Source organism: Theobroma cacao, chromosome 1 (assembly GCF_053813885.1).
Source record: "Theobroma cacao isolate CCN51 chromosome 1, ASM5381388v1, whole genome shotgun sequence".
In the NCBI taxonomy this organism is placed as follows: domain Eukaryota; kingdom Viridiplantae; phylum Streptophyta; class Magnoliopsida; order Malvales; family Malvaceae; genus Theobroma; species Theobroma cacao.
In genome coordinates, this window is record NC_142639.1 from 17,310,641 (window position 1) to 17,322,471 (window position 11,831).

An 11,831-nucleotide genomic window follows, 5' to 3' on the forward strand; every position below is an offset into this window, starting at 1 on the left:
CCCCTGCAACTACACTTCTGTTCAAGTGCCAGATTATTTCCTGAATTAGCTATAAATTATGTATAATGCAAAGTTAACAGTGTCACCTTTGGCTTCGTATTGTGTCTATAAGCTTTGATCTTAATTGTATGAGAGACAAAGGGTTGTAGCCCTGAATCTGCCGGGTGGTTATTGAGTAGCGAGTATAGCTTAAAAGAGTATTATTCAGTATAAATTCCCAGGCTGCAACTCCGGTATATGGGTCCATTGAGGTTACAATATAGACTACAAGCTTTTGAATAATAAATGAGGTTTCACCAACCAAGACAGTTCCTCCCCTGTTATTCAATGCGTTCAACTGCGGCATACATAGGCCATCCGATTCTACCCATGAATGTGTGAATGAGGCATGCAAAAATCACCATTATCGTACATGTTTGTTTATAATTTGCACTCTCCCCTTGGGCAACGAACTAACATGTTTTATGGCTTGCTTACTGGCCAAATTCCTAATAACATAGTTTGTGTTTCTCTCAGCAGCTTGGGACTCCAACCAGAGACTGCCTAATCCTCTTCCTTCTAAAACCAAGCAACAATGTGTTAAACAGAAGCAACTTCACCAAAATTTTGGTGAAACATGCGGTGTCTGATGGACAAAAAATCAGAGTCAAAGATCACCGGATCATGATCAGGAATACGTCAATTGCAAGGAAAATCAGTTAGAAAAAAAAAAGAAAGGAAGTTGAATCAGACTAGGAGAAGTGTACTAAAGAGGGATGCACCAGAGAGCCATAATATTTCCCTCAAATCACTGAAGAAGACGTGTGCACGTTTTCTCCCCAGTGAACTCTTAAAAGTGAGAAACAAGCACAATGCAAACTGCAAGCAAGTAGAAAAAATCAAAGCATCGCTACAGAATCATTCAAGATTTGATTCCCTACCTCTGTGCATGGAGCTCCAACCCTAACCCTCCAAATATATACATATAAATATAAATATAAATACATGTATAAAATAACATTGAAAAAATTGGACATGCCCATGTTTGAAACAAACCCGCACAGGACAGCATCCCCCAAGGACGCCATAGTATTAGTCATATTACAGCAACACCAAGACACTAGCTAGTAAGTGATTCATAAACAACAGCAAACAATGGATAATTAAAAAACATGATATCTTCTTCTTCTCCCTTGGACAAAAATTTCAGAGAAAGATAAATAATTGCACATAAATAATAATAATAATAATACTTTGTTAGTTCCATCCAAGTAAGTCTATACAGAGCTGCATAGAACAAGAATTGAATGATTTGAACCTTAAAAGGTTTCTTCAAGAATCCAATTCTTCCTCCGCCTTCACTGTCTGCTCCGACCCAAACTCGACGCGATCACATCCACAATTTTCCTCTGTGAATCCAATATCATCTCAATCCTTCTATTTTCCATTTCCACTCTCAACCTTTCCGTCTCCTGCATCATTTCCATCCTTTTCCTTTCCACCCTCATAAACCTCTCCGCGAATCTCTTTATTTCCACTGCTAATTCCGCTCCCCTATTCTCTTCCCCAACTGCCACGTCTTCATCCCCTCCCTCTTCCGGTCTAACCCGTTTCCTCGCCCCACTTAAGAACCCTGAAAACCGGTTCACAACACTGGGCCGCCGCAAAATATAATTAATACTCCGGCTTTTACTAAACTGGTTTTCTTCTTCATCATCCTCTTCGTCCTCCTCAACCACGTCGTCGTTATTGTCGTAAATATTTCCTACTTTATGTCCATTTTCGGAATAAAAGTTCTTCCCTCTGTTTGGAACCAAGGAAGTCAACGGCCGAGCCGAGATAGGCAAAGGCCCGTGCTCGAGAGCTTCCATGGCTTCGTAATAAGGCCAAAGGGAGGCCGAAGCGACGCCTTGGCGTTCAGAGCGGTAACGACGACGGAGCTTCTCCATCTTGTGACGGCACTGGAGGGCGGTTTTGGCGGCAGAGTCGTCGAAGAGGCCGCAACGTGCGGCGACGGTTACGGCGACTTCTTCCCATTGGCTGGCTTTGAGTTGGCCGCGTTTGAGAGAATACCATTTCTCTTGGTAGGCTTGGATTAGGTTGAGGGTTTCTTGGGGGGTCCAGGGAAGGGGTTGGGGTTTTTTCGCGGGTTGCGGGTCGGCTGCTGGAGATGGATATGACATTATATTTTTATGGGGGATTTTTTTTTCCTTTGTATCTTTATAAGGATTGGGCAGGGTGGGGAGTGGCGGTGGAGGGGGTGGTGGGCGGTGGAGTGGGTGGGATAGGTGGGAGACGTTTTAGTTTCCATTTTTGAAAAATGAAATGGATCCGGATCTGGACCTGGATCCGGATCCGGTAATGTTGTTCTGGATCAACCCTTGGAATTCAGTCCTCCTAACATCAATAAAAGTTGGGCCAAGTAAGTGTTTCCCTACCCTATTATTTTGGGTGGCCCATCTCAAGGGAGGAAATATCAGCCCTTTTTCATTTGAAGATTTTCCCTTTCCATTTTCAGTTTTTAATCAAGTTTTATTTAAAATTCATTGGATTAAATGGGAAGTAATTATTATCTATTATCATTCTATTACTCACTCCATTTTGGTAGACATTAATTAAAGTCACAGATATCTTTGCTTTTATTATAATTATTGATTTGAAGTCGGAAGCATCTCCAACGCCAATGTAAAAGTACAAAACACTGTGACGTCTCTCTAATTTCTTTTTAATGTGTGTGTTTATTGTTACGAACGAGTTCGCTCATGTATTTGTTCTCTATAACAAAGACCAAAAAATGAGGGGAAAATCAGACTATGTACAGAAACTGTAAAACCTATATGCACAACTGCATCTATTCCTAGCATGCTTCTTCTCACAGAGAATTTAATTCCCACATACTAGCTCTCCAGTCATCTGACAACTGCGTTGCATCAACCTTGACTGCCAAAAAGAATAAAATAATGAGATGGAACATTCAGAATGTGAGAGAGAGGTGAGACTAATGTAAAGAGTTAGTCAACCTGCTTGAATCAGGCAAAAGAATTCCAAATCTTGCAGTTTTATCATTGTTGAGAGACGACAGAAGATGCATATTGGCTACCTCGGCACAATCAAGCAAACACGCTAACCGCAATTTCATCTTCCTGGGTTCAAAGGTTTATAATTTCTTCGCCAACATGAATATGTCCCCTGCTAATGCCACACCCAATACCATCAAATTGTGCACTTTATTTGAAGATATACAAAAGCAATCAATTACATTATCAATTCCGTGTGTATAAGTAAAGAATGAAATATATATATATACATATATAGCCCCAGTAATTAGAGCCAATATATATGTCCATGAATGACAGACAAAATTACATATTCTACAGATAATACAACATGAATGCGCCTTCAATTTCTGAAAACTCAGAAGAAAATAATGGAACCTAGATGAAGAGGTATTTAGGGAGTCCAACTAGCAGGTTTAGTTTTCTATATAAAAGGACAATGCAGGTGTATATTTTGATTCTTTCCTGCAAAATTGCTCAAGTTTGAAGAAAGGGAAACTTCAATTTCATACAACACAGAAACTTAAGGTTTTCTTTTCTCGGGAAGCTTTGGTAACAGCTTTACTACCAAATTGCAACAGCTTTTGTTGTTGTGAAGCGTCTATGCTTACCCCATATTTCTTTTGGCTATAAGAAATGGATAAATCAAGAATTTCAACTATTCAGGCATATGCTGCACCTATTAATAACAAGTATCACTGTGATCATAATTTGAGAGAGCATGGTGAAACTTTATTTCCCACTCAGGTTTGTTTTTATTATAAATTTGTTCAAATATTCATCACCTAGTTCATACACCTTCCCATCTGGATGGGCTGACATCACAGCACTTAGGCAACCAATCAGAACACAGGCTAGTGTGACAAATTACTTTCCTACTCTAAGCAGTTAAAACTCGTTCTTATCTCCCTAATGAAGCACTACCAGACCCAGTTTTATATTCTCTTCCCTAAGGAAATAGAAACTTACAGGTAAGTTGTTCTCTTTTAAATGTTCCAATGACTCAGCAAGCTCTACTTGTTTTGATGCAGTTGCAAGCAATGCCTACAAAAATTAAGTCTGTGTTCAGTAACCAGATTTTACAAAGGCACAAAACTGGTTGCAATCAAGACTTATTGTAGAAAGAGGTCTTACTTTCTTTGTTCTCTGTAAATCTTGTTCAATAGATTTAATACGATTCAATGACTCAAGAAGCATGTCTTCTTTTTCAGGAGGAATTTTCGTGGGTTTGTTATAAAGCTCAGTTACCAACGTTTCCAAATGTTGTAGCCTCTGCCAGCATGGATGGAGTGAGTCCTCTTCTACTTCTGTCAAAATACCACTATCTAGAGAGCCTGAGCCTGCCATCTGGGGATTTGACTGATTTTCTGTTTGTTGTCTTGCCTCTTGCGCTTCAAAAAATCTTCCCAGTCCAGGGACTAAGAAATATATACATGCCAACAATTTGAGTACAAAATGAACCACTAAACTCATTACATGGTGACCAAACTTCTTTCCTGGATTCCTTGGAGTAATATCACGAGTTAGATTATCTGTCAACAGCACCGAATTAAAATGTAATATTTAGCTTACAGGAGAAAAACTAGCATAGCCAATAAGAAGTTCAAGTGCTGATAAATAGGACATAACATTCTTATGCAATAATGACAAGTCAGATTCATTAACAGTCTAAAAGTCACACTTGAAATTTTGATTGAGCATACAATTTCAAACCCAGCATGGCTACTGAAACCAGATACAGAGTTACAGGCTCCATATCTTAATCAAGCAAGGCTGGTTGAGCATAGCTTGTCCTACACATGGCAGCATTTATTAGGGCTACTAGTTTTGCTTTAATCCTGCCATTATTGGTCTATAAGATAGTCTCATTTGTTACGATATGGTAGCAACTATATTTGTTAAAAGTTTAAGAGTCACACTTCAAAATTTGATTGGGCATACAAGTTCAAACCCAGCATGGGCAAAGAAAGCACACACAGAACTACAAACTTCCATATCTTAAAAGCATGGACAATAGGACATAGTTTGTCCAATAGATTCCAGAAAATTAATTATTGCTACTGCTTATCTTTATGCCATCTTTATTGGTCTAAATGATGGTTATTTACTATGTGATAGTTGGAACAACTATCTCAAATTACATGTTAGAACACTACCACAACACACATTTATAACAAATTGAATGATCTGATTTGAATCAAGAACATAAGCACAAATCCAATGTTCAAATAGGATTGCTGAGTGATCACTTACTTATTGAACTAGCATCTTCAATTCTTGCAGCATTTTCTGATTCAGTAATGCTATGCATAGAATTAGAACCATTCATCCTTACCTGACACAAGAGTTAATAGAAATTAAATAATATTTTTGCAGAGTAGCACAAAGAAACAAGGATCATAAATTTTAATGGCTAGAATAAATTCATAATTAAAGTTAAAACTTATAAGAGAAGTCAGAACAGCAAGGTACAACCAATTACTTTGAAAAACTTACTTTGTCAGACGGTGACACTAGTTGCCTGAAATCTAAGGTATCTGGCCTCATATCAGATACTGAATCAGCATAGGATATTTCACTACTTGCAACCTGCAAAAGAACCAATTAACATAGAAAAGATGCATAGCTAAATGATGATAAATTGATAGTAAACAAATGGGAATTTGATTAATAGAAAAGGGGGTGGGAGAAACCTTAGTAGACAAAAACTTGACTTCCAAATTGTCATTCTCAGAAGAACTTTCTGTTTTCCTTGAGTACAAGGCATCTCCCGAATGTATCAACTGAAAATAGAATATGGGCATGACATTTAGGGCATCAAATTATAATCAGGGCATCAGTTTGGAGCCAAATTTCTCGGACATCAAAATGCATGAAGAGAGAGGAATGCTACTAAAAGCTACAATCATATCTACATTTTCCTTTGAATACTGACAAGGATCCAACCTTCATTATTTCTGGGTTATTCCAGGGTCCCTTGTCTGATCTAAGACACCCACCATCACTAGGGCATGAACAAGTTCCACCAAGAAACTCTGGCAATTGGCTGCTTGAGAGATTTTTTGACAAACAAGTTTAGTTACAAAAGTCAGAACATAAGCAGGCAGTCAGACACTGCAGTAATAATATGGAAGAAATCACAACCTTGGATCAATAATCTCCAATAATTTATTATGAAATTTGTTCCCAAGAACCTGTATAATCAAAGAATATTTTTTCATTAGTTGAAATCCAACCTCCAAAAGTTGAACAAAGCATGTATCAATGTATATATATATATTTCTTCATGATCACATGTTTCAATATTCTTGTACATGAATCTTTGCAGTAGTCCTTGGATCAAGAAAGCCTTTTGCTGTGTTCCATAGTAGTTTGAATCCACTTCCAGCGTTAACTATGTACATTTGATGCAAAGTCTGTGGAGAGAATGCTAACATCAGTAACAGTTGAGGAATTATGCATGAATAAGTAAGATATAATGGTTTTTTTTCCCTCAGCTTAATGAAGTAATTAAGCCACCTCAGGATAGTTGTCGCCATCAATTTTCTGCATGCGCATTACAAGATCATGTGCAACCTTGCCAAAGCTCATCCAGTTCTGCATAAAGAAGGACACAATGAGAAACATAAAATTGCATGAAATGTATGTTCTGTAATTTATGAACACTAACCAACCCCTGCACATCTAATATTGTGGTTGTACAATCTATGTGCCTCTTGGCAGCAATAGAACAAGCTGGAAACTTCTCCATGAAAGCCTTCTCAAAGCCCTGTACGTGATATTTCAAAAATCTGTCCACTGTAGTGACCTTCATCAGCTTGGCAGGGTCAATTTTACCAATTCTTTCAATATAAACAGGCCGACCCTGTTTGTCTACACCATGGTAACCCTGCGGGTAACAGTGCTGGACTTCTAGGTATTCATCATATACAAAATCCTGCATATGCATCATAGCATCTGTTAAAACTATGAAATATTAAACTATTACCAACAGAAAAGGCAGCTAGCACAACTTTCAGAAAAAACTAGAAAAACTTTTATAGCTGCCAGAGACAGTAAAATATTAGTTGCTTATCTCCATCAACTAATCATAAGTAGTGCGGGAGAAACCTGACTAATCCAAGTTTAAAGATGATACAAGGAGCACTCTTTACCTGTATAATAGTATCTACTCCGTACTCTTTCCTCCAGTTTAGCATATCTTCCCACATCTGGATTGTTTTATCAAGTTCAAATTTCCTTGCTTTCAAAAATCTGCAAAAACAGATTCCAGATTTTTGAAATTGAATAAAATAGTTGAATGGATTTTTTTTTTGGGGGGGGGGGGGGGGGGGGGGGGGTGCGGGGGTTGGGGATGGGGAATATTGATTACAGCAGAAATGTTTGTTTTAAAAAAAATATATAAAGTGGAGCCGAGGTTCAACATCTGGTAGGAGACGAGCTTTATCGGATTTGAAAGCCTAGCCTAGAGTAAAATCAGTCGTTAAGTAGGGGATTCACCAGCTTAACTCCTAATCGGATGCAAACTCTAAATCTCAAGCTTCACTACAATTCCAGAAGAGAAATTTGCATTATGTCTATCTAAAGTACAAAATTCCAAGATACAAAATCATTATTTTATTGCAATAAAAGGCTACTAATAAATCATTTTAGTTAGACTATAGAATTCTAAACAATTTATTTTAGAGGGAGACACAGTTCCAAAATTCTTGCTGCTACAATTTTGATGACGAAAACTAGTGGAATGCACAAACACAGTAAAGGATCCGTTGCAGTTCATGAAATAAGAAAACTGAAGTTGATTTGATATAGTGCACCAGGCATCCACTTTTTGTAACCAATAAACTACCAACTAAGCAATCAAGAAACATATCTGATGCTTTTTCTTTTAAAATCCCAATGAACCTGTTTCTGGAAAACCTACACATTTTATACACGTCAAGCTTAAATAAACAATCCAAAAATTGCCTTCTAGATTGCTGCTTGTGAAATAATTACAAACTCCTAAGAAAGACAGGAAATTTTGAAAATTCGAGAACATACAGGAAATATGGTTTTCAGGAATAAACAGACAATAAAATTCTTCCTAAAGTCAATTTTATACAATTCAAACCTTGAAATGGATTGCAATATTCAGTACCTTGTCATTCAAGCTATCGCTGGAACCCTAAAACAGCACAGTTTTGCTTCAATAAAATGATCTCATTATCTTATCAACATAGTTTAATGTTAACTAACCACACAAAATCAATAGCATAACTTTCTCCAAAAAACTACAATAAAAAATCTAATAATTGGTTCGATTACCTTAACAAAGTATGGTAATCATCATGACGTGGCGGAAGCTGATCTTTCGCAAGCAATGCCTGGCGAAAAGCTCTAACTGCTTTCTCCTCCTCCGCATCTCTTACATCCTCGATTGAAATTGCAGCGTATTTGCAATCAGCCACGCGTTTACCTCGCTTCCTTAGACCATGCGTTAGCTTCGTTGAAGCAGTCATCGCTTTTTTCTTCAAAGATCTCCCTCGCGTTGTTCTTCTTTTCTCGTCCTCAGACGTCTCGAAATCCAAATTCCCTTCCTTTCTGAACCTCTCATTTTCTTGAACCGAAATTACCTCTCCTGAGATTATAGGAAAAAAAAATCATTAAACGAATCGCCATTTTGATCTCAATTTCGTTAGAAATAGGGTAAAATTAGGCAAAATTTACCAGGCATTGTAATCTGTATCCGAGATCGAGATCAGAATTGTATCTGCAACCAAACAGACGCAGAAAATCTCAGAAATAATGAGACGCTGTTACTTAATATACTAGCAAATCTTCCAGATCTGTACGATTCTCTGTTACAGCTCGTTGCTGTTGAAAAACGACGAAATTGACCAGAAATTCAAGCAGAAATGGACAAAAAAGGACACGAATCAGCATTTACAGAAAAAAGACCATTACGAGTAAGAAAAAGAGAAAAAAATAAACGCAATTAAATCGCGTCAGATCCAAAAATGAAGATCAAACCAAACAGGATTGAAAGATCAAAACATAGCCTTCAATTTCAATGGCATTATTATTGCATCAATAAATAACTACATAATAAAAAAGGCAAACGTATTCGAATATACCTCGAAAAAAACCGTATTCATTTCACAAGAATTAAGCGAGATTAAATTCACGATAAACGGATGATTGAATTTTCAATTTCTCTCGTTATTTCTTTATATATATATATAATAATCAAAGCCAGAGCTAAAAAAAATGAGAAAAGAAAAACTGTTGCTTTAGGTTACAAGGCGGGCTTTTCTCTCTCCAAACGGAAGGAAAAACTCTCTCTCTCTCTCTCTCTCTTTCTCTCTGTCGTTTCCAGAATACTTGGCAAAGGATTTTTTCTTTATTTTTTTCCTTTTGGGGTCTGTTAGCTAAGGAACGTAGCTGAGGCGTGTCGTTGTCAAAAAGCCTTTTCTTTTTTCATTTTTTAAAACAAAATTTCCTTTTCCGAGAGCGAAATCGAAACGTAGCGTGGAACTGCCGCTTCAGCTACTCAAGTGGTGGTCCTTCCGTCAACCGTTTAACGCTTTTTGTTCGTTGCTTTGGCCTGGAAAGGGAGCGGGGTTTTCTCGTTAACCGCCGTTATTTAAAAGAAGAGGGGAGTAAGAGATTATTAGGTGCGGTGGAGTCCACGGTCGGCGTAAAGCAACAAGCCAATAACAAACTGCTTTTTTTTTTCTTTGTTTATGTTAATTTATAAAATGGCAAAACAATAGAAAAAAGTTTGGTATGGAACACGTCAAGTGACACCGAGGTCGTGCCACGTGGAGATTGGTTGGCAGGTGGGACTATAGGAATCGGCTGAAAGAGGCCGACCACGTGCGCTTACAACCAGACCACCACCCCCTGCGTTGATTGGGTGAGTGGAGCCCACTTTTAATAAAGGGTTTAGATTTGTTCTTCGGAATTTGATCATAACTTAATCAGGGATGCAAATCAATTTGACTTCACTTGGGATGTAATCGAAACAAGTGGAGTTTGTCGCATATGATAAACCAGAAATTCCGTCAATCAATGCAAGTTTGTTTTACCTGGAAATAATTTTTGTTGACATGTAAATGGAAATGAGTGTAATTGTAAAAAAACAGTAATTAAGAGGACATTTATTTTGAAATTTAATTAAATTTTAAAATGAGACAGGCAGCTGCTTATGGATTTTAATGTGAGAGCTAAGGTATTTCTCAATCAACATCAAAACATTGAGGTGTAGTTTCTTAACAAAAATAAAAAGAACGAGTTCTCTATATTTATTTTTATATTTATTCCCTTATATCTCATAAAACAGGTACTTTATATAAAAAAAATATTTCTAATATAAATATAAAACCTTTTTCTTGAAAATAAAAATTATTTAAATTAATATTATTTTTATAAGATAATATTTAAACAAAACTTCAAAATATTTAAAAAATTCATTATTTTTTTTATTATATTCATACTTTTATTTTGAATCAAATACACTTTTACACATAATAGTTTATTGATCATTAGTAATTAAATCGTTATTTATTATTTTATTTCATATGGTGCTAATGTCATAGTAAATGAATAAATGATATATTGATGTGTCATGACTCATGATAATATTATCATATGATATTTTTTACTTTTTCACGAACATAAGATGAGAATTGACGTTTTAATTAATGACAATTAATCAACCGTTTGTTATAAATATTTATTTAAATTAAAATAAAAATATAAAAATTTAATTAAATGTAATAAAAATTAAATATTTTTAAATAATTTAAAAATATTTTAAAGCATTATTCTTAATTTTTTTTTTTTTCATTTTCATGTTGGGATCATTTAATTCATTTTTCTCAATTCAAAATCTGGATTAAGTTAGAAATTTTGATTTACTTATGGAGAGCACATACTTTCCAGCTAAGGTCCCACTGAGGCCCTCTTGCTCCTAACGTGGAAAGTGTTATGATTACTATTATTTTCCTTTCATTTCTTGTGCTTGTTTGATTATGATCATAAAAAAGAAAAGGAAAGGGCAAAAACAAGGCTGGGTTATTTGAGGTAGAAAGCAGGGGAAGCATTCCGGTGTGGCACAAGCTCACAAGCAGTAGGGGAGGTGGTCACAGGGGCTTGTGTCGACGCACGTGAGAATGATGAAAAAGGAATGAGAGGAAGATGATGATCAAGGTTAGGAAGAAGAATTACGTGAAACCTGATGCTTTTAATTGTATTTAATTTAAGGTAATAATGGTTATAAATAATATTTGGACAAAGTCATATACAATTATTAGTAATCCAACTTTTTTAAATGAAGGTAGTACGCATGCCATAATTGTTATCCGCATTTAATTTAATAATTAAATTTGTTAGTTGTGGGCTTTATAGTTATAAATTATTATCATCCATTGAGCCAAGTATGGTCATTAACTCGACTAAAAAGTCTCAACCCTTTTAAATCCTGGCCAATGCGTATGCGTTAGGTTGGTGATTAGTTGCCGAAAATTACACTAATCCTGCTGCTGGGATCATCGAACTCTTCACCTACGTTTGAATAATTAACCTTTTTATCCTCCAAATTCTTTTTATTTTATTTTTCATGCAAGTCAGGATGCCATCAACGGCTGAAGAAGAATTAACAAAGCATAAGTCAACTAGGGAGAATATCCGGTCCGCACATATAACGTCCACTTTTCTTCTCATTTCTGTTGGTTAAATCTTCGTTTCAAACAATGATTACATCCATTGGCAGGCAGCCCCTTGGGCCTAACCCTTTTGTACCGGAGAAGAAGC

At 36.4% G+C, this 11,831-nt stretch overlaps 2 protein-coding genes across 6 annotated transcripts; both read right to left on the reverse strand.

Moving 5' to 3' along the window:
- Window positions 1-999: 999 nt before the first annotated feature.
- On the reverse strand, window positions 1,000-2,257 carry LOC18612778 (Homeodomain-like superfamily protein). Its single transcript, XM_007049707.3, has one exon. It carries the CDS (start codon window positions 2,160-2,162, stop codon window positions 1,338-1,340), a length of 825 nt encoding a protein of 274 aa, XP_007049769.3. The 5' UTR covers window positions 2,163-2,257; the 3' UTR covers window positions 1,000-1,337.
- A 337-nt stretch (window positions 2,258-2,594) lies between these two features.
- Window positions 2,595-9,634, reverse strand: LOC18612779 (Sec14p-like phosphatidylinositol transfer family protein). 5 transcript variants are annotated; one of them, XM_088806868.1, is made up of 16 exons: window positions 9,152-9,634; window positions 8,745-8,787; window positions 8,343-8,655; window positions 7,190-7,289; window positions 6,706-6,972; window positions 6,555-6,632; window positions 6,350-6,451; window positions 6,180-6,229; window positions 5,982-6,081; window positions 5,729-5,818; window positions 5,532-5,624; window positions 5,289-5,370; window positions 4,170-4,567; window positions 4,005-4,079; window positions 3,000-3,168; window positions 2,595-2,919 (listed from the first exon to the last, which is right to left on the reverse strand). In XM_088806868.1, exons 2-15 carry the CDS (start codon window positions 8,749-8,751, stop codon window positions 3,115-3,117), a joined length of 1,809 nt encoding a protein of 602 aa, XP_088662994.1. In that variant the 5' UTR covers window positions 8,752-8,787; window positions 9,152-9,634; the 3' UTR covers window positions 2,595-2,919; window positions 3,000-3,114. The 5 variants fall into 5 exon arrangements, with proteins under 5 accessions (XP_088662994.1, XP_088662992.1, XP_017977706.2 ...); XM_088806866.1 differs by having other exon boundaries at window positions 2,595-2,914; window positions 3,000-3,171; XM_018122217.2 differs by having other exon boundaries at window positions 3,000-3,171.
- Between the last annotated feature and the right edge of the window lie 2,197 nt (window positions 9,635-11,831).

Coding starts and splice junctions, on each gene's coding strand:
- LOC18612779 (XM_088806866.1), bottom strand. Junction 5,819..5,981: donor ATAACCCAGAAATAATGAAG/GTTGGATCCTTG, acceptor TTCTATTTTCAG/TTGATACATTCGGGAGATGC. Junction 4,080..4,169: donor ATTTACAGAGAACAAAGAAA/GTAAGACCTCTT, acceptor TAATTTTTGTAG/GCATTGCTTGCAACTGCATC.
- LOC18612778 (XM_007049707.3), bottom strand. CDS start 2,162: ATGTCATATCCATCTCCAGCAGCCGACCCGCAACCCGCGAAAAAACCC.